General features: G+C 42.9%; 1 protein-coding gene across 1 annotated transcript in view; it reads left to right on the top strand.

Moving 5' to 3' along the window:
• Positions 1-20752, top strand: part of VPS50 (VPS50 subunit of EARP/GARPII complex) — a 428941-nt gene that overhangs the window by 261629 nt on the left and 146560 nt on the right. The window contains exon 12 of the mRNA XM_082258038.1: positions 8368-8508. Within this exon, the coding sequence (XP_082114164.1) occupies positions 8368-8508 (141 nt within the window). The remainder of the gene's footprint in view (positions 1-8367; positions 8509-20752) is intronic.

Genomic DNA, 20752 nt, shown 5'->3' with positions numbered 1-20752 from the left:
TTGAAACAGCAGGTGTAAGAATGAAATTGACTATAAAGGAGATAAACCCATTTATGGTAGCAAAACAGTCTTCTATTTAGAGGGTGCAGTTGGCTTAAAGCAGCCTTTTTCAACCAGGGTGCCTTGAGGTTTCTTCAGGGGTGCCCTGGCAAAATGCCTATAAATTGCCCCAAAATGATATACAAGCTGGCGTGTGAATAAAGCTGCCTTTTAGTTACACAAAACCACAGGGTTTCATTGGTCAGCATTACGACCTTCTTGAGGGCACCTTAGCTGGGTGATGGAGAAAAATTGATGGAGAAGAGAAACATTGGAATACTCGTCAGTACCAGTTTGCAAAGCAGAATGACAGCTACAGCGTGGACCTGAATTGCCGGAAGGGCGTACAATGTCGTCCTCTTGGCAACGAGCGGCCTGCGCGCTCCCTGCAGAGCGCGCCTGGCTTGCTCTGTGATCGGCGAGTCCATGAGACTCGCCTGATCACAGATTGGAGATTGGGGGCGATCCCGCCCCCTTTACACGTGATCAGCTGTCAGCCAATGACAGCTGATCATGTAAAGTAAACAGCAGCCGGTGATCAGCTGTTTTTTTTCTCCTCACCCTGTCAGTGTGAGGAGAAAAAACAATGATCGCCAGCTGCTGTCAGATGGACATCGGTTCCGAAGAGGAGAACGATTATTTTTGCCCCCAGTTCCACCTATCAGTGCCTACCAGTTTCACCTACCAGTGCCCACCAGTTCCACCCACCAGTGCCCACTAGTGCCATCTGCCAGTGTCCACTAGTGCCACCTACCAGTGTCACCTATCAGTGCTCACCAGTGCCACCTATCAGTGCCCCATCATGTGTCCCCTACCAGTGCCAATCAGTGCCCATGAGTGCCGCCTATTAGTGCCTTTCAGTGCCGCCCATCATTGCCCATCAGTGCCACTTTATCAATGCAGCTTTATCAGTGCTGCCTTATCAGTGCCCATCAGTGCCGCCTATCAGTGCCCAACAGTGCAGACTATCAGTGCCTATCAGGGCCCATCAGTGCCGCCTCATCAGCGCACATCAATGAAGGAGAAAAATTACTTGTTTGCAAGATTTTCAGTATTTTTTTGTTTGTTCAGCAAAAAATAAAAACCCCAGTAGTGATTAAATACCACCAAAAGAAAGCTCTATTTGTTTAAAAAAAATGATAAAAATTTAATTTGGGTACAGTGTTGCATGACCGCGCAATTGTCATTCAAAGTGCGACAGCGCTGAAAGCTGAAAATTTGGCCTGGGCAGGAGGGGGGATTAAGTTCCCTGTAGGCAAGTGGTTAAAGGGTGCCTCGAGACTGTCCATAATTTTTAATGAGTGCCTCGAGACTGAACCATAATTTTTTAAGGGTGCCTCGACTGAAAAGAGGTTGAGAAACACTGGGCTAAAGAATGGATACCAGAGAATGGCTATAAATGGGGTTCACTCAGATCAGAGAGCACTCACTAGTGGTGAACCACAAGGCTCTTTACTGGGTCCTGTTCTATTTAATCTCTATGTAAGTTATATAACTAAAGGCTTGTTGGGCAAGGTATGTCATTTTGCTGATAACATAAAGGTGTGTAATATGGTTGATATACCTGGAGGGGTCTGTAACCTGAAACATGGTTTGGCATTGTAGAAAGATTGGTCAAAACAGTGGAGACTGAAGTTCAATGTTTCTAAATGTAAAATAATGCACCTTGGGAAAAAGAATCCCCTGAGAGAGTACAACATTGGGGGTACAGTTTTAGCCAGCTCTACAGAGGAAAAGGATTTGGGGGGAACTTATTTCAGATGACTGTAAAAGGAGCAAACCAGGCAGTGGAAAAAGCGAATAGAATTATAGGATGCATCACTAGAGGGATCGCCAGCAGGAGGTTCTGATTCCCCTATATACAGTATCTCACAAAAGGGAGTACACCCCTCACATTTTTGTACATATTTTATTATATCTTTTCATGATGCGACAACACTGAAGAAATTACACTTTGTTACAATGTAAAGTAGTGAGTGTACAGCTTGTATAACAGTGTAAATTTGCTGTCCCCTCAAAATAACTCAACACACAGCCATTAATGTCTAAACCGCTGGCAACAAAAGTGAGTACATCCTGGTTCACACCACATGCATTCTGCATCAAAACGCATGTATAGTAGGTTATATGGTTTCCAAAGACAGTTCACACCAGTGCGTTCCAGAAAAAAGTAGAACATGCTGCATTTTTTGCATTTTTTGTGCACTGTACTGTACTGGAATGCAGTAAAACACATAAAAAACGCACACGTCCTTAAAGAGGAAGTAAACCCTCCTCTGTAACTTGTACCTATAGGTAAGCCTATGATAAGGCTTACCTATAGGTGAATAAAAAACCCCAAACTAAATGGGATAATATAGCGCTTGCTGGTAGGAACAGGAGCAAATGGGGATAAAATTACAATTAAAAAAGCGAATATCATAAATATCTAAAATCTATACCCTTAAAAAATATGCACAGTGAGAAAATATATATAAATAAATAGCAATATAAGTAATAAAAGTGTATAAATGTGCCAAGTGAAGTCCAAAATAGTTCATAGGTGACTCAGTGATAAATAGTCCAAAAGAGTGCCAGAAACAGGTGCAAGTGCTTGGTGCTGGATCCTCCAATGGTCCAGGAAATCCAATCATAAAGGTGACTTCAAGAAAAGATAAGGTATAAAGTCACCAGATATGGTGGGTCTCAACTGCCTTACGACAAAGAGACCAATAGTGCTTTATGACCCTCCAGGTCAGAGAAATGGTGACTGCTGGGCTCTGATCCCCCTACACCGGAATCCCCCACGCTGAACGGATAGGGTCCTCAAGGTCCTTGATCCGGCTTTACTTCCCAAGGTTGTCACAGACTTCCATGGATCTTTATTCCATCTTTTCACGGCAACCCCAAAAATCAAAAGGAATCAGATCTTAACAAATTGGATGTGAGAAGATGCCGGACAAATGATATAAAAGAGCCTCTAGATAAATGTCCTCACTCGGTCTGGATCTCGTATAGCATGTATAGTACCACCGCCTCAGGAACCGATATCTCCCAAATCCAGATCTTTAGGCATAAAGCCTTAGGGCTCTTTCACACGGTCCGCCTCCGTAGGCGGATCCGTGTTGCTCAGCGGGGATCGATCCGCGATCCCCGCTGAGCCGGCGGATGACAGCTCCGTCTCCACTTGCAGAGCGGAGAGGGAGGTGTCTCAGCCCCCGCTGCCCTCTATGGGGGATCGGAGGAGAGCGGACCGCCTGTCCGCCTCTCATCAGATCCGATCCGCTCCGATTACTGAACGGATGGAAAAATAGGGTTTCCATCCGTTCAGATTTCACGGACAGGATCGGATGCGGGTGTCAGCGGAGGTGTCTCCGCTGACATCCGCTGCCCCATAGAGCTGCATGGGGGATCCGATCAGATCCGCCTAAAAAACTGACAGGCGGATCTGATCGGATCGCCCGTGTGAAAGAGCCCTTATGCAGAATTCGGCTCTGATCGGGTCTCCATGCAAAAACCCAGAAGTGATGGGTAGTGTAAATATCTCCTAAACATGTACCGTTTAGGAGATATTTACCTTACATGCAGCCAGTGACGTCAATGGCGCATGCGCTCTGAAGGAACGGTCGCTCGTGCCGTTCCTTCAGAGCTCCGTGCCGTGACTGTGGGCTCCCGCGCGCGTGCGCGGGAGTGACGTCACCGCGGCTCCAGCCAATCAGATGGCCGGATGCCGCGATCCTGGAAGAAGGGCGACTGGACATGTCGCCCGTCATACAGGTAAGCGGATGGCACGGCGGGGACTCGTTCTAAGGTAAGTATTTCATAATGAGCTAGTATGCGGTGCATACTAGCTCATTATGTGTTTCTCTTGCAGGTTGCAAAAAGAAAAAAAAAATTTTTGGGGGTTTACAACCTCTTTAAGGTGAAGGACAAAAAAGAGAAAATGGCACAGGGAACACATCAAAAACGCACATGCAGAAACCCACCCGGAACACATCCAGATTGCGTTTCTAGGGTCTGTTCCGGCTCTAAAGCTTCTTTGGTGAAAGGACCGATGTGGATTCTTCAGTGTGCAATGTGAAACTGTTGGTGGTATTAAAAAAAAAAAAAAAAAAAAAAAAAAAAACGTCATTGGTAAACTGAAAGCTCGGGTCACACACTCTGAGTCAGTAAAATTGCGATTTTCAATTTTTAACAACAGAGCCTAAATATAAAACTGACCATTTAATTAGATTCACTGCTATTTGTAGCGCCTGCCTTTGGCCATGTGAAATGTTGGGACCTTTGTCTCCACCAGCTTGTGGTTATGGATGACAACTGCAAACTGCTATTTCATATGCAAACCAGTCCCAAGGTGTACACAGACCTGCACAGAGGAGATAAGAATATCTGAATTGGAGAATAAATGGCAATGGCTGATCAATTACTCACACCTGTGTGAATCCAATTAAAATTGCTTGCCCACTTGAGCAGAGGACTTTGATACACAGCTCCCGAAAAGCATCCCGGAGATGTATGACTGAATGTATCCTTGGGATTAGTGAAGGCATAGTGAGCCGTGTCTCCTCTATAGAAGTCAGAGCTTAGACAATGCTGCAGATCCTGTATATTTCTAAAGAGAATCTGACATCCAGCCATAGAGATTTCTACTTGAAATATTTTACAAAAAGTATCTAAAGAGTGAAATATCTGCTTGTATGAGAGTAGGTGTGAAGTTTATTTAAAGTTTGACTAAACCCACATCATAAAAACACTATAATAAATGGTGTATCAATAAATGGTTTATTACATGCTGTTCATACCCAGTCACTATGGGATTTATTTTCTGCCAAAAACCTGGTTGATCCTGCTGTTCTATATCTCCACCTTTTCTCCATATCCCCAATTCATCTAGGGAGTTTGCTGCTGTGGTGGCAGCCCTGCACATGCTCAGTTTTCAGTGAGTAGCATTTCCTTCATATATCTGAGCAGCTCATGTGATTATAGAGTCACACATGTGGGCGTATACACAGTGGTAAATGACAGCCACCCCTCCCTCCTCCTCCATGCCCACTAACCAGCTAAACACATTGGGGGTGGGATATTACATGTACATAACCACTTGCCGCCCACCCGGCGCAGTTTTATTGCAACAGGCTGGCTTGGCTTCACGAAATGACTTAGCTCCACGTCGGTCGCGTGAGCGGTGCTGGGGGGCAGCACGCTCCCAACCACACTAGGCAGCGGGGATGCCGATGCATGGGGCCAGCGGCCGCAATTGCCGCCGGGCACCCTTTATCGCTCCCCGCTGAGAGAGAACGACGGTTTGCTGTTGTAAACACAGCTGAGCGTTCTTCTCTCTGAAATTATCACAGAGTGCCTGTGATCCTTCTATATAGGAACAAAGGTCTCTATGATCATTTCACAAGTCCATCCCCCATACAGTTAGAAAACACTCCCCTAGGCTCACACTTAACCCTTTTATCACCGCTAGGTTAACCCCTTCCCTGCCAGTGTCATCATTACAGTAACAGTGCACATTTTTAGCAATAATTACTGTAGTAATGTCACTGGTACCCCCAAAAATGTCAGTTAGGGGTCCGATCTGTCCAGCGTAATGTGGCAGTCCCCGTAAAAATTGCAGATCACCGCCATAACTAGTAATCTTTCCCCTAGTTTGTAGATGCGATAACTTTTGCGTAAACCAATCAGTATACAATTATTGTGTTTTTTTTTTTTTTTACCAAAAATATGTAGCAGAATACATATTGGCCTAAAATGATAAAAAAAAATAAGATTTTTAAATTTTGTTTATTGGCTGTGGTTTTTTTTTTTTTTTTCAGAATTGTCGCTCTTTTTATGTTTATAGCGCAAAAAATAAAAATAGCAGAGGTGATCAAATACCAGCAAATGAAAGCTCCATTTGTGGGGGAAAAAAGGACATCAAGTTTATTTGGGTTCAGCGTTTTACGACCGCGCAATTGTCAGTTAAAATAACGCAGTGCTGTATCGCAAAAAATGGCCTGGTCATTTGGGGGGTAAAACCTTCAGGTCCAGAAGTGGTTAATGCCACTTTAAAGTGATTCTAAAGGAAATTAAAATAAAAATAACAAATCATGTTACACTTACCTGCTCTGTGTAATGGTTTTGCACAGAGCAGCCCCCATCCTCTTCCTTTTAAGTCCCTTGCTGGCAGTCCTGGCTCCTCCCACCTTCTGAGTGCTCCCAATATCAAGCCTTTAGCTATGGGGGGCACTCAAGAAGGCTTACTCCCTAGCTGCACTCTGTGTGCCCATTCACACGAGTGTGGCTCGGACCTGCCCGCCCCCTCCTCTCTCCTCATTGGCTCACTGGCCAACCGAACCACTGAGGAGAGAGCGACCTGGGAGAGCCGCAGCTATCATGCACATCGCTGGATGGAGATCGGGATCAGGTAAGTATAAGGGGGGGGCTAGGGGAGAGCTTCACCCTGAAGGCTTTTTACCTTAATGCATAGAATGCATTAATGTGAAAAAACCCTGAATCTTTAGAACTAGTGCAGCACGCTACGTGATAGCTATTTTTTGCCTTTTACAAGTCACAGTACTCCCCTGACAGTGCCTTTGCCTCCTTTTCTCCCCAGAAAGACAATGCCATTTTTGGGCAGTCATTGTCCAAAGTCGTTATCTACTTCCTGGACTGAGATGATGGCTCCGAAATTACACAATCCTTTAAATCCTTGTGCCTGTGCAAATTTGTCTGCATTTATGAATGTGAATGCTGGGCAGAGCCATGCAAATCCTTTCTTTGTCTCACCAGCCAAATGCACATCCACAACCGCTGAAGCATAGAGCAAAGATAGCCTAGTATTATAGAGCCATTTATCCCAAACTGCATACATCTGTTTCAGGCTTTTTGGCCATCAGTGCAGTATATGGAAACCTTGACTTCTATGGAGTAGGGTTTAGGACTCAGCTAGACAAAATAACCATACAAATAATAATAAAAAAAACCCACGCTTAGATAATAGTGTATGAAAAAACAAAAAGCGGCTGCTGTTCACCCAATGGGAAAATGGAATAAAAAGAATAAATAATAGCAGCGCTTGCTAAAAAATTGCATACATAAATAATTAAAGGTAGGGATGCACCGAAATGAAATTCTTGGCCGAAGCCGAATAATAATGAAATGCTTGGCCGAAGGCCGAATACCGAACGCGGTGTTTCGCATTTTTTAACATAAAATATGCCCATTAGCGTGCCCCTTAACATAAAATATGCCCATCAGAGTGCCCCTTAACATAAAATATGCTCATCAGCATGTCCCTTAGCATAAAAGAAGGGGCACGCTGATGGGCACATTTTATGTTAGGGGGCACTCTGATGGGCACATTTTATGTCAGGGGGCACGCTGATGGGCACATTTTATGTTAGGGGGCACGCTGATGGGCACATTTTATGTTAGGGGGCACTCTGATGGGCAAAACAAAACATTTAAATCAGCATTGCTCTTAACATAAAATATGCCCATTAGCGTGCCCCTTAAAATGAAATATGCCCATCAGAGTGCCCCTTAACATAAAATATGCTCATCAGCATGTCCCTTAGCATAAAATAAGGGGCACGCTGATGGCCACATTTTATGTCAAGGGGCACTTTATAGGGCACTCTAATATAATTAGCATGGCAAGTGGCAACAACATATGGCAGTCTGCACACTAATGCTTGTGCAGCTGCCAGCTACCGTATTCTTCTCCCCCAAATGTGCTCAGCTCCACATCACATACCTCAACTGCAACCAGAGCCAAAAGCCGCGAACAGGGGGGCGGGGCGTGGACCTAGTGTGAAGGAGCCGCCAGTCAGGAGCAGGGGGCGGGACGTCACACCCCCTACTCACGGCCGGACAGGACACCGGCGGCATGTGAGAAGGGAGCCGCGAGCCGCAATGAGGAAGGTGAGCGGTCAGGGCGGAAGCTACAGAGGATCATTGCATACATTATCAGAGGGTTACTTACTGCAGAGGACATTTTTTACATAGATCATAATAGAGGACCGCGAGCCGCAATGAGGAAGGTGAGACCTTGTTCGGCTCAAAATAATTCGGCCTTTTGATTTATTCGGCCGAACACCGAAAGTGCCATTCTCTCTATTTTCGGCCGAATAATGTTCAGCCGCCGAATATTCGGTGCATCCCTAATTAAAGGTGACTAAAGTGCTGGAAATGCTATGAAATAAAGCGCTAAATGCGTTCCATCCACATTAGAATAAAAGTGCAAATGTTATTTAATATGTTAATGATTTTAATAGCATTTTTAAAGAGAGGCGTTTATTTTGATTGAATAAGTCAGCACATTTGAGGTTATTAAGATTCTGCTTGTCTTTTATTTTCTAGACTGCAATGGACCAGCTGCACATGCACTTCACACAAGCCATCCACAACACCGTGTTTCAGGTGGTTCTGGGATACGTGGAGCTGTGTGCCGGAAATACAGATACCAAGTTTCAGAAACTGCCCTACAAAGACCTCTGCATGGTATGTGGCATCCCTTGGTTATTGGCATTCTTACATACAGGAGCTGCCTGCAGATGATGCAGGATGTTCAGAGCTCAACAAAAAAAAAACCCTTGTCATCTTGAAATTAGTGAAATAGCAAGCTCTTCAAGCATTTTAGCATCCAACTGTATTGCAGTGGCGCATTGCCAACAACGCTAATCTGAGGAGGGAAGAACTGAATTCAGGCACAGGGGTTGCCTGAAAAACATTCAAAAAATTTGATCTCCATGGATAGCCTGCAGTGGTTTCCAAACTGCGGCCTGGGGGGGTTTGATAAGACCCTTCACTTGCCTTTATCAGGCCCTTGGGGCACTATTCCACTAACTGACACCAATCAATGATGGAGCACTATTCTTCTCATTGATATTAACAATGGGGCACTATTTCTAACATTAAAACCCTTAAAGGGGCTTTTTTTTACTTCTACTGGCCACAGTCCGGTCACTCTAAGGCCCCTTTCACACAATGGGAGTCCGTCGGCGGACTCAGTTTTTCTCAGCGGGGGGATCGATCCGCCCATCCCCCGCTGAGCAGGCGGATGGCAGCTCTGTCTCCGCGCTGTGTGCGGAGACAGAGCTCTCAGGTCCCTGCTGTTCCCTATGGGGGAATTGGATGAGAACGGACCGCCTGTCAGTTCTCATCCGATCCACCAGACGGATGGAAAATAGGGATTTGACGCACCAGATCGGATGTCAGCGAACATGTCTCCGCTGACATCCGATGCCCCATAGAGATGCATGGGGCATCCGTTCAGATCTGCCTGAAAAATTAACAGGCGGATCTGAATGGTCCGCTAGTGTGAATGTCCGCCGGTCACTCGCCAATCGACGGTAGAGAGGGAGAAAGGCAAGCGGCTTATGTAAACAAGCCGCCTGTCATTCTCCCCTGTGTAAAAATGGAGATCAGACGGTTCTACTATGTAAAACCGTTGATCTCTGTTTTTACAATAGTAGACATGTCCCATCACAGTTAGAAACACGCCCCTAGGAAACACTTAACCCCTCCCTCTCCAATAAAGTTAACCCCTTCCCTGCCAGTGTCATTTTTACAGTAACAGTGCATATGTATAGCACTGATTACTGCAGTAATGTCACTGGTAACCCCAAAAGTGTCAAAAATGTCAGTCAAGGGTCCGATCTGTCCTCCGCAATGTCGCAGTACCGCAAAAAAAATTGCAGATCGCCGCCATTACTCGTTAAAAAAAAAACACCAAAAATGACAAAAATCTTTCCTTTAGTTAGTAAACGCGATAACTTTTGCGCAAACCAATCAAAATACGCTTTTTGCGATTTTTTTTTTTTTTTTTTTTTTTACCAAACATATGTAGCATAAAACAAATTGGCCGTAAATGTTAAAAAATTTAGATTTTTACATTTTTTTGGGGGGGGGAATTTCATATAAAAAAATGTGAAAATATTGTTATTTTTGCAAAATTTACGCTCTTTTTTTGTTTATAGCGCATGATCAAAAAATCGCACAGGTGATCAAATACCATCAAAAGAAAGCTCTGTTTGTGGGAAAAAAAGGACGTCAAATTAGTTTAGGTACAGCGTTGCACGACCGCGCAATTGTCCGTTAAAGTCACGCAGTAAAAAATCGCAAAAAACCCCCTGGTCAGGAAGGGGGTAAAATCTTCCGGGGCTTAAGTGGTTAAGGACAGGACAGTAAATTGGCCCTTTGCTTAGAAAGTTTGGAGACCCCCTGCTCTACTGAATTGACATTCACCTCCTCACTATCCTTCAGTTGATTCTCAGACATATGCTATTGCTCTGCACCTTCCAGTATACAGGGAGTGCAGAATTCTTAGGCAAATGAGTATTTTGACCACATCATTCTCTTTATGCATGTTGTCTTACTCCAAGCTGTATAGGCTCGAAAGCCTACTACCAATTAAGCATATTAAGTGATGTGCATCTCTGTAATGAGAAGGGGTGTGGTCTAATGACATCAACACCCTATATGAGGTGTGCATAATTATTAGGCAACTTCCTTTCCTTGGGCAAAATGGGTCAAAAGAAGGACTTGACAGCCTCAGAAAAGTCAAAAATAGTGAGATATCTTGCAGAGGGATGCAGCACTCTTAAAATTGCAAAGCTTCTGAAGCGTGATCATCGAACAATCAAGCATTTCATTCAAAATAGTCGCAAGAAGCATGTGGAAAAACCAAGGCGCAAAATAACAGCCCATGAACTGAGAAAAGTCAAGCGTGCAGCTGCCAAGATGCCACTTGCCACCAGTTTGGCCATATTTCAGAGCTGCAACATCACTGGAGTGCCCAAAAGCACAAGGTGTGCAATACTCAGAGACATGGCCAAGGTAAGAAAGGCTGAAAGACGACCACCACTGAACAAGACACACAAGCTGAAACATCAAGACTGGGCCAAGAAATATCTCAAGACTGATTTTTCAAAGGTTTTATGGACTGATGAAATGAGAGTGAGTCTTGATGGGCCAGATGGATGGGCCCGTGGCTGGATTGGTAAAGGGCAGAGAGCTCCAGTCCGACTCAGACGCCAGCAAGGTGGAGGTGGAGTACTGGCTTGGGCTGGTATCATCAAAGATGAGCTTGTGGGGCCTTTTCGGGTTGAGGATGGAGTCAAGCTCAACTCCCAGTCCTACTGCCAGTTTCTGGAAGACACCTTCTTCAAACAGTGGTACAGGAAGAAGTCTGCATCCTTCAAGAAAAACATGATTTTCATGCAGGACAATGCTCCATCACACGCGTCCAAGTACTCCACCGCGTGGCTGGCAAGAAAGGGTATAAAAGAAGAAAAGCTAATGACATGGCCTCCTTGTTCACCTGATCTGAACCCCATTGAGAACCTGTGGTCCATCATCAAATGTGAGATTTACAAGGAGGGAAAACAGTACACCTCTCTGAACAGTGTCTGGGAGGCTGTGGTTGCTGCTGCACGCAATGTTGATGGTGAACAGATCAAAACACTGACAGAATCCATGGATGGCAGGCTTTTGAGTGTCCTTGCAAAGAAAGGTGGCTATATTGGTCACTGATTTGTTTTTGTTTTGTTTTTGAATGTCAGAAATGTATATTTGTGAATGTTGAGATGTTATATTGGTTTCACTGGTAAAAATAAATAATTGAAATGGGTATACTGTATATTTGATTTTTGTTAAGTTGCCTAATAATTATGCACAGTAATAGTCACCTGCACACACAGATATCCCCCTAAAATAGCTAAAACTAAAAACAAACTAAAAACTACTTCCAAAAATAGTCAGCTTTGATATTAATGAGTTTTTTGGGTTCATTGAGAACATGGTTGTTGTTCAATAATAAAATTAATCCTCAAAAATACTCATTTGCCTAATAATTCTGCACTCCCTGTATATTAGGTTTGAACGGCTGCTTCCCTGATTTCATACCTGCATTGCTCTTTATGTCCCCATGACTGGGTTTCATATTTAAGTTGTGATGCAATTCTCTGTACTATGACAATTTGATATGCACAATGTCTATGTCTAGTTTTTTATTTTTACTTCAATTAGTTTTTATTTGAGTTTTCACAAAAAAAGAAACAAGCATATAAAAAACAAAATAAGTTGACATAAAATAATAACAGAAAAGAAAGAAAAAAAAAAAAAAAAAAGAGATTATTGATATGATATATTGATTTCAATACCTTGTGACATTATATGTAGCAAGAACAGGAGACAAGTAAGTCCAATGCTATATATATTCAAGACCTAAGAGACTACTTAGGAAGTATATGCAAGATACATAGGAGGTACTTAAAAAAAAGCACCAAAAAAAGATAAAAATAAATATACCAGAAGAAGAATACCGGAAGAAGGAAGGAAGCACCACCACACTCCGAGTCGCGCCGTCCACCGGCCTCAATTTTTCCGTTAAACACCGTGGAAATAGGGGCTCTGTTGCCAGAGAAGCCAGGCTATGTGAAATTTATTACCTCGAGAAATTGAATAGGCATATGCCTTTTCTAAAGAATAGTGTTGGTTTACTAAACCTATTGCCTCTATATGGGAGGGAGCTATAAGTTGTTTCCAACTTCTAGCGATTACCGTTTTGGCTGCTATCAATATGTGTATAAATACTGTTCTGATATCAAATGGTATGTTTTCAATACCCAAAAATAGTAGCGCTATTGCAGGTTCAGGTTTGATTAGCATACCCGAGACCTCAGAAAGTATTTCAAAAATTTTCCTCCAGAAACTAATAAGGCCTTTACAGGACCAGAATATATGAAAAATTGTGCCAGTTTGATCACACTTACGCCAGCACAATGAGTCATATTTAGGGTATATTAAGGACAGGCGGTAAGGGGTCAGGTACCATCTAGTAATTATTTTCTGAAATTGTTCCCAGTGTGTTACGCATTGTGTAGCTTTATAAGACGTTCGTATCGCCCATCTCCATTGCTCATTGGAGAAGGACAAACCGAGGTCTCTTTCCCATTTCATCATATAAGATGATTTAAAAAAGGTGAGTTTCTGCTGAAGTTGATTGTAAAACACCGATATCCCCTTAAGCTTAGGATTTGGATCTGTGAGATATTTCCAAAGTAGTTGGGGGATTTCAAGTTTAGGGGGTGGGTGTTTAGATATGAAGCTCACTATACTAATATAAACAAACACAGCCTGGGGGGTGAGTGAAAATTCTCGTTGGAGGGCTGCAAAGGACTTAATAATATTGTTATGATATAATTGTGTTACTGTGTCAATACCTGCTACCACTAACTTGTTAATATGGACATTAGGAAGCAGGATGCGCATTGTCAATAGGGGAATGGGAACCGATATTTTATTTGGCTGTGGTTGTAACTGTAGTTGAGCAACTAGATGACGCCAAGACTGTAAGGAGGCTCTTATTGTTAATGGAAGAGTCTTAATTGTTATAGGTTTCCACATGTCTGCCAAAAGTAATGTATATAAATCCTGTGAATTGGTTAGTGCGGCTTCAATCTGAGGCCACGGAAGAGATATTTTATGGGTTCTATGGGTAAACCAATACTGTAGAGGAGCCAGCCGGGATGCATGGTAATAGTCCTCAAGACTTGGTATTCCCAATCCACCAACTGATTTATGTCGTATCGTATGTAGATATGCACATCTTGCGCGTTTCCCCTGCCATACGAAGGTACGCAAAAGTTTGTTGAGCGAGTTAATATAATGTTTAGAAATATGGATCGGGAGAGCGCGAAAGATGTACAATATCTTGGGGAGGCACATCATTTTAAATGCAGCTATTCTTCCAGCCCATGATAGTTCCGTCTTCTTTAATTTATTAGTATCATTAGATATAGAGGTTATTAGTGATCGCAAATTAAGTGTCTGTAGCCCTGAAGTCGGGAATGTCAAGGTTATACCCAAATATTGCAAACCTTGGGGGGTCCATGTATATGGTAGATTTTGCTTGAGATGGTTAAGTACGTGGCCCTGTATACCCATATTAAGGATGACTGATTTATCAAAATTAACCTTATAGTAAGAGATGTTACTAAATGTCTGCAAGATATCATGAACGGCAGGTAAAGACACGATGGGGTTCGTCAGGCTCAAAATTATGTCATCCGCGAAAAGCGTGATGGTATGTTGTAGGTGCTGAATTTTAAAGCCAGAGACCCTAGAGTTTTGTCTTAATGTTTCCGCCAAGGGCTCGATCAATAAATTAAATATCAAAGGGGAAAGTGGGCAGCCCTGGCGCGTACCATTTAATATTGGAAAAGTTTTAGATAGAGTGCCCGCAGAGAGTACTCTAGCGGTTGGAGATGTGTATAAGCTCATGATAGCCGAAAAGATCGGTCCAGTGAAACCAAACCTATCCAATACTGCCCTCATATACCCCCAATGAACGCGATCAAACGCCTTCTCTGCATCTATAGATAAGAGCAGAGAAGGCGTTTTAGTGTGTTCTGCCTGATGGAGCAGGTTAATAACTCGCCTTGTAGCGTCGGGGGCCTGTCTCCCCTTGACGAACCCCATCTGGTCCTCTTTTATCAAAGTAGGCAGAATTAAAGCGATCCTATTAGCTATAAGTTTAGCATATACCTTAATATCACTATTCAGAAGAGATATCGGCCTATAGCTAGCAGGATCAGTAGGAGGTTTACCAACTTTAGGGATTGTAATTATATTAGCTTGTAACATTTCAGTGGGTAATATACCGAACTTAGCCGTATTTGAAAAGAGGTTCAACAGATGGGGTGCTAGTTGATCTTGCATGGACCTGAGATATTCATTTGTGAATCCATCAGGACCAGGAGACTTATTTAAGGGTATAGTTGCAAGTGTATCAGTCACTTCTTTAATAGTAAATGGTCTATTCAGTTGTGTTAATGTATCGATTGACAAAGACGGAAGATGAAGGTTGTGTAAGAACTCGCGAATGGATGCATCCGTCGGTTGGGGGGTATCTTTGTCTAGCTTAAGACTATATAGAGTGCTGTAGTAATCAGCGAACGCATCCGCTATCTCTTGTGGGTGTAGGTGTTTGCTGCCCGTATGTGGATGTACGATACTTCCAATCCTGGTTTTAACTCTCTTCGACTTAATCCTAGATGACAGAAATTTGCCTGCTTTATTATGTGCAGAGTAATACTGCATATGAAGATGTGCTAGCATGTTTTCATGACGTTCCAACAAAAGTCTTCTAAGGTCAGCACGAAGGGAACCCAATTTAGAAACGTTAGATGGGGAAGGGGTCTTTTTATTTGCGGTGTCCAAAGCTTGGATGTCGCGAATAAGATCTTCCATTTTGCTATTAAACCTCCTCCTCAGCTTGGCCCCTAGCTGAATGAGGAGTCCTCTCGCAAAGGCCTTGTGTGTAGTCCACAATATAACAGGGTCTATATCCGGTGTATTATTGAAAGAGAAGAATTCTTCTATCTGAGCTTTCAAAGTTTTAAGAGACTCAGGGTCTGATAAAATAGAATTGTTACATCGCCATAGAAACGTAGTAGGGGAGACAGAACGGTGAGACAACGACATGTGAATTGCGGCATGGTCTGACCATGTTATGGGAGAAATAGATGTATGAGTAACATGTGGTAATGTTTGCAAGTCAACCAAAAACATGTCAATTCTACTGTAGGAGTTATGGCTCACAGAAAAGTAGGAATAATCCCTCTCCTCTGCGTGCTGGTAACGCCATACATCATGGAGCCCCTCAGCATGGATGAATGCGGCCAAAGAAGGAGCCGAAGATCTTCCCTTAGATGAAGCATCCATACCGTGGTTTGCCACCATGTTAAAATCTCCACAAACAATTAGTCTTCCTGATTTAAGTTTATTAATTTTAACCCACAGTTTATGGAAAAACCTCAATTGGTGCGTATTGGGAGCATACACGTTTACTATGGTGTATAAACAATTATCAATATTGCAGTTGAGTATAATATAACGGCCTTCTGTATCCAATACCACCCTATTGGGGGTGAAGGATACTGAATCTCTAATTGCCAATAGAACTCCTCTTTTTTTTTCACCTGCTGAGGATTGAAAAATGTGCGGGTAGTCCTTGTGGGAGCATCTCGGGCTGTGGTCCAATTTAAAATGTGTCTCTTGAATAGCAAGGATATCTGCCCTATGTGAGCATGCTTCCTTCCACATGGAGTACCTCTTAACAGGGTGGTTCAACCCTCTGACATTCAAAGATAATAATTGTAGAGACATGATAGTGCAATCTGTTTTAGAACGATAGTTGTAGATATATATTTGGAAGAGTAATACCTTAAAAGTGTATTAGATTTGATAGCCACTGGGCAATGCCAAGTTGCCATTGAAATGGTTCGATCCACATAGGACAAGAGATAAGAAAAGAGATACCGTTCTTCCGATTCTACTTGCCAATCTGAAAGGTAGACCAGAGCGTGGTGGTGCTTCGTATCGATCATGGCACATAACTTCGTATAGTCATCGTAAACCTGTTCTACAAGAAAAGGCGAAAGCAAAAAGGAACAAAAGAAAAAAGGAAAAAAAAAAGAGAAAGAAAAAAAAAAGGAAAAAAAAAAGAAAAACCAACATGTAGGCATACAAACTATCGTACAGACTAACATTACATATATAAAAAAAAACAAGGCCCAAACAGGCCAAGTGCGCAGCTGTAGCTGCATCATCTGTGGGAGAAAAAAATAAGCACGATGTAGGGTGCTATTCAAAAAAGGAAAAAGAAAAATGCACGATGTAAGGTGCTATTCAATGACAGGTGTCTTCCTCCGTCGAGCTCATAGGAGAAAAAAAAAAAAAAAAAAGAATGGTAGTCCTCATTTATGACGTTGTATAGATCTGGAAGAACGATTGGCTACTTGCCAATCAGGTTGTAAATGTTGTGGTTTCTGATCGTTGCTATCTTCCAGCAGGTCGACCTTGTCTGGGAGGATGTTCCATTGGCGAAGACTTCTTAGCCCTTGTTCCTTAGTAGTGAACTGAAAAGTTGATCCTAAATGGGTCACACATAGCTTAGCCGGGTATTTCCACTTGTACAGTATTTTATTATCTCGAAGGGCTTTGGTAATTATATTGAGATTGCGTCTCAATTGGAGGGTATGCTGGGAGTAATCCGGAAGGATCTGTAGTGTCGCAGCTTGGTCAGGAAGATGATCTTTTTTCCTAAAGGTATCCATAATTTTTTCTTTCACTTGAAAAAAGTGAATTCTCACCAATACATCCCTGGGGATCTCTTGAGATAAAAAAGAGGGTTTCGGGATGCGGTGTATCCTATCTATGGTAAGATCTAGATCCGTAAGATCAGGCATGACTTTGGAGAAGAGGTCGTGTACAAACCCTGATAATTGAGACGTTGATATAGATTCAGGGATTCCCCTTATCTTGAGGTTATTTCGCCTCGACCTATCCTCCAAGTCAGCTATTTTGGTTTGCAGGCGCAGTATGTCTTCTTGTTGTGAAATGTGAGAGTCAATTAAAGTGTTATGGGACTCAACAATCTCTCCCATTTTGGTCTCAACTGCATCCACTCTATCTCCCATCTGGTGCAATTCTTTTTGGCAGTACTGAATTGATGTTAAGATGCTATTTTGCATAGATGAGTGAAATATTGATAACATTTCCTTCAATGTCGTATCTGATACTGGTTGACCCGTAGTTGGGAGATGTATGAAGGGATCTGGTTGTGGTGTAAGGACCCAGTCGCCCTGTGGTTTTGTAGTATTGCTGCACGTCTCCATAGATGAGTTGCTATATGGTTGGGTACCTTTAGTGAGAAGCTGGATATCTTCTTGTTGCGCTTCCTCTTCCCTCCTTGGCTTAGATTTTACAGGGCTCTGCATTGAGGGTGATGCAGGGGAAGAGTCTGTTGAACGTGCTACTCTCATAGGTGAGCTATCTGCCGACTGCTGGGCTATTGTATGCTCTGCCTCTGGTGTCGTCTCTAAAGGGCGAGATGATTGTGGGCCAGAAATGGCCCTGCCGCCATTTTGGCGGAGTCCCGTAGCTGTTTGCTGTGCCTGCGGGTAAAATTCTGATAATTTGCGTAGTTTCACGGCAGTTATTTTCCGTCTAGGCATGGCAATCAGGCCCAAGGAGCCACCTCAGAAGTATAGCCTTGTATATTATAGGCTGCTGGCTACAAAGAAGTAGATAGGTAGGTAGGTAAGTGAGTAGATAGGTAAGTCGATTCCCTCAATTCCCTCACTGTTCAGCCACTGCGGACCGGTATATAGCAAAAAAAAAAAAAAAAAAAAAAATATGTAGCCAAAGCAGATTTCCCACGGCAGGGCAATATGTAAAGAAGACAAAACTCCCTGGGTGTCCTCTAATAACCCCCTAATATCCGTGAGTGATTTGCGGCAGTCAGTGTAGCCGTGGCCGTAGTGTAGCTGTTGCTGTCAGCGGTCAGCGGGTAGGCTTTCAGTGTATGCCCTTCATGCAGTGCTGCATTTAGCTAGAACAAAGTGAGCGAAGTTTGCTATTCACGTATATGGATAATAGAAGTAAGTGTTCACAAATATATTGTGTAAATGCTCTCAACTCCTTTAGAAAAAACAGCCTCAATGGGTCCTACCTGGCATATGAGATATTTTCAGTGTGTGCTCTTCATAGAATGCTGCTGCTAGCTGCTGAGAGGAGAGGTAGGTAAATGACTGCAGCTACATGTCTGTCTCCGTCTCCAGAATGTCTCCAGGATATCCCCGTGGTGTCTCCCGATGGTAGCCGCTCTGTGCTCCGCGCTCCACACTCTGCTTGGTGTGCTCAGCAGGTAGGATGAGGTGTAGCTAGATCACAGCTGGAGCAGGGCTGGGACAGGGCTGGGACGATGCTGGGGGGAAGCTGACACGAGGCTCCTATGGCGGGCTCCTATGACGGGCTCCTATAGCGGGCTCATAGAAGGCAGTGCGATGTGATGCAAGGCAGCAGCCAAGATACCGGGTTAACCCCCCCAGTGCTCAAGACGTCCGGGGACAGCGGGAGCAGCGGGAGTAGCGGCGGGAATGGCGGCGCGGCAATCGGCGGTAGTCCGCGGCACTCAGCGGTGAGCAGTCGTCAATAGAGTCCGCGGCGGCAGCAGTCAAACCGTCGGCGGCAGAGCTGGTAAGGGTAGGCGCTTAGACTGGGCTGACTGGGCTGAATTTCGGCATGTCGGGCTGTAGCTGTGAAGCTGTGAAGAGAGCCGACGGAGTGGAGAGCTCCTGTCTCACGCGGCCATCTTGGACCGCCCCTCCCCCTCTCTAGTTTTTTATTTTTATGTCTTTTTTTTTTTTTTTTCTTGAGGGGGAGATGGAAAAACCGTTTTCAACAAAAATTGCCTAATAGTAAAAAAAAATCCAATTGACTTTTTGTGTTTTTAAAGGGGGGGGGGCGGGCATTGGGTTTAAAATGGCTCCTTATGTTTTTCGAAGCCTCTTCCCATCTATCCCAGACCTAATATAGTGCCAAAAACTTCCCCCAGTAGTCTTTTATTAGCCAATATTTTGCAGATTCTTTTGTTATTACTCTAATAAAGACAGTAGAAAATTGCACCAAATGAACAAATTCTAAGTGTCAGTACAAAATTAATGATCAAGTACACACATTCAAGGAAAACACAAAGGCGAAGAACATGGTATATTTTAAAAACCACCAAAATGGCTGTACCATGGCCATACCACTGCCACAAGAAAAAGCTGTGCACATTTATAAAATCACAGCAAAGTGCAATTAAAAAGAATGGGAGTTAATAAAAAAAAAAGTCACTTGGACGGTTTTACTTTGATCACAGTTCTGTCTGCATTAAGCCAGTAAGCACTGCAAGTTCAATACCACGCCCTGCATTTTATGAATGGGCTGCAAAATCTGTCATTTTTTGTAATTATCTTATTCTCCTAGAGTTCAGGTGATTTGAGCTTTTGTAGTTTTTAAAGCGTATATCATTGCAAAGAGCTGTTCACAGTGAAATAGTCCAGAGCAACCATTTAGCTTTTATTCGTCATCTTTTCAATCTTCATCAATTTAGAACAGTCAGAATTATGACAGATTGTTGTGAACCACTGCAATTTGCATATCTATATTTTCACTAAATAAAACCATTATGACTAAACTTTTTTTATTTTTTTTCTGGAGAACAGTCTTCGCTTAAGGTATAGTTTCAGCTGTCTTGCTTCATCTTCCACCCACACATTGGGAGTATGTGGGAGTTGATGCTTGCTCTTCCTTTTTTTATATAGAAAAATAACCTTGGCCCTGTTTTTTTTTTTTTTTTCTTCAGGATTGACTTTGTGTCTTCATTATTCTTAAACATCAGAGATTGTTGATCCAGCAAATATCTGATTGCCTAGGGGATCGGGAAGGATTTATTTTCCCCTTTTGGAGCATATTGGACGAGCTTTAAAAGGGTTTTTTTTTTTTGTTTTTATGCCTGCCTTTGGGCCAACTTTGGCTATAGGGTTCTGTATAAGGAGTTTTTCATCATATTCATCATCTTCTATGTTGAGCTCAATAGAATTTTTTTTTTTTTTTAACTATGTAGCCATAAACCTTTAGCAACAGCCACAGTTTACAAAAATGCACCCCCCCTTCTTTGTAATCACTACAGGATTATCGCCAATAAATGTAAATTTAAGTAATTTTTCTCTTTCAAATTGAGGTCTGTTTATACCACAGACCCTGGGCACCTTGAAGAATTCATTAAAAGGTGTTATTTCTTACACCACAGCTAAATGATCATTTTATTTGTATGATGGGGTAATATGTGTTTTTGACGCCTTCTCTAAATTTGCTACTTATTACTTGTTTGGTAATGTTTTCATATAAG

Source organism: Pelophylax lessonae, assembly GCF_965119305.1.
Source record: "Pelophylax lessonae genome assembly, chromosome: 5".
In the NCBI taxonomy this organism is placed as follows: domain Eukaryota; kingdom Metazoa; phylum Chordata; class Amphibia; order Anura; family Ranidae; genus Pelophylax; species Pelophylax lessonae.
The sequence above is the reverse complement of the archived record's forward strand: the minus strand, read 5'-3'. Positions and strand labels throughout refer to the sequence as shown.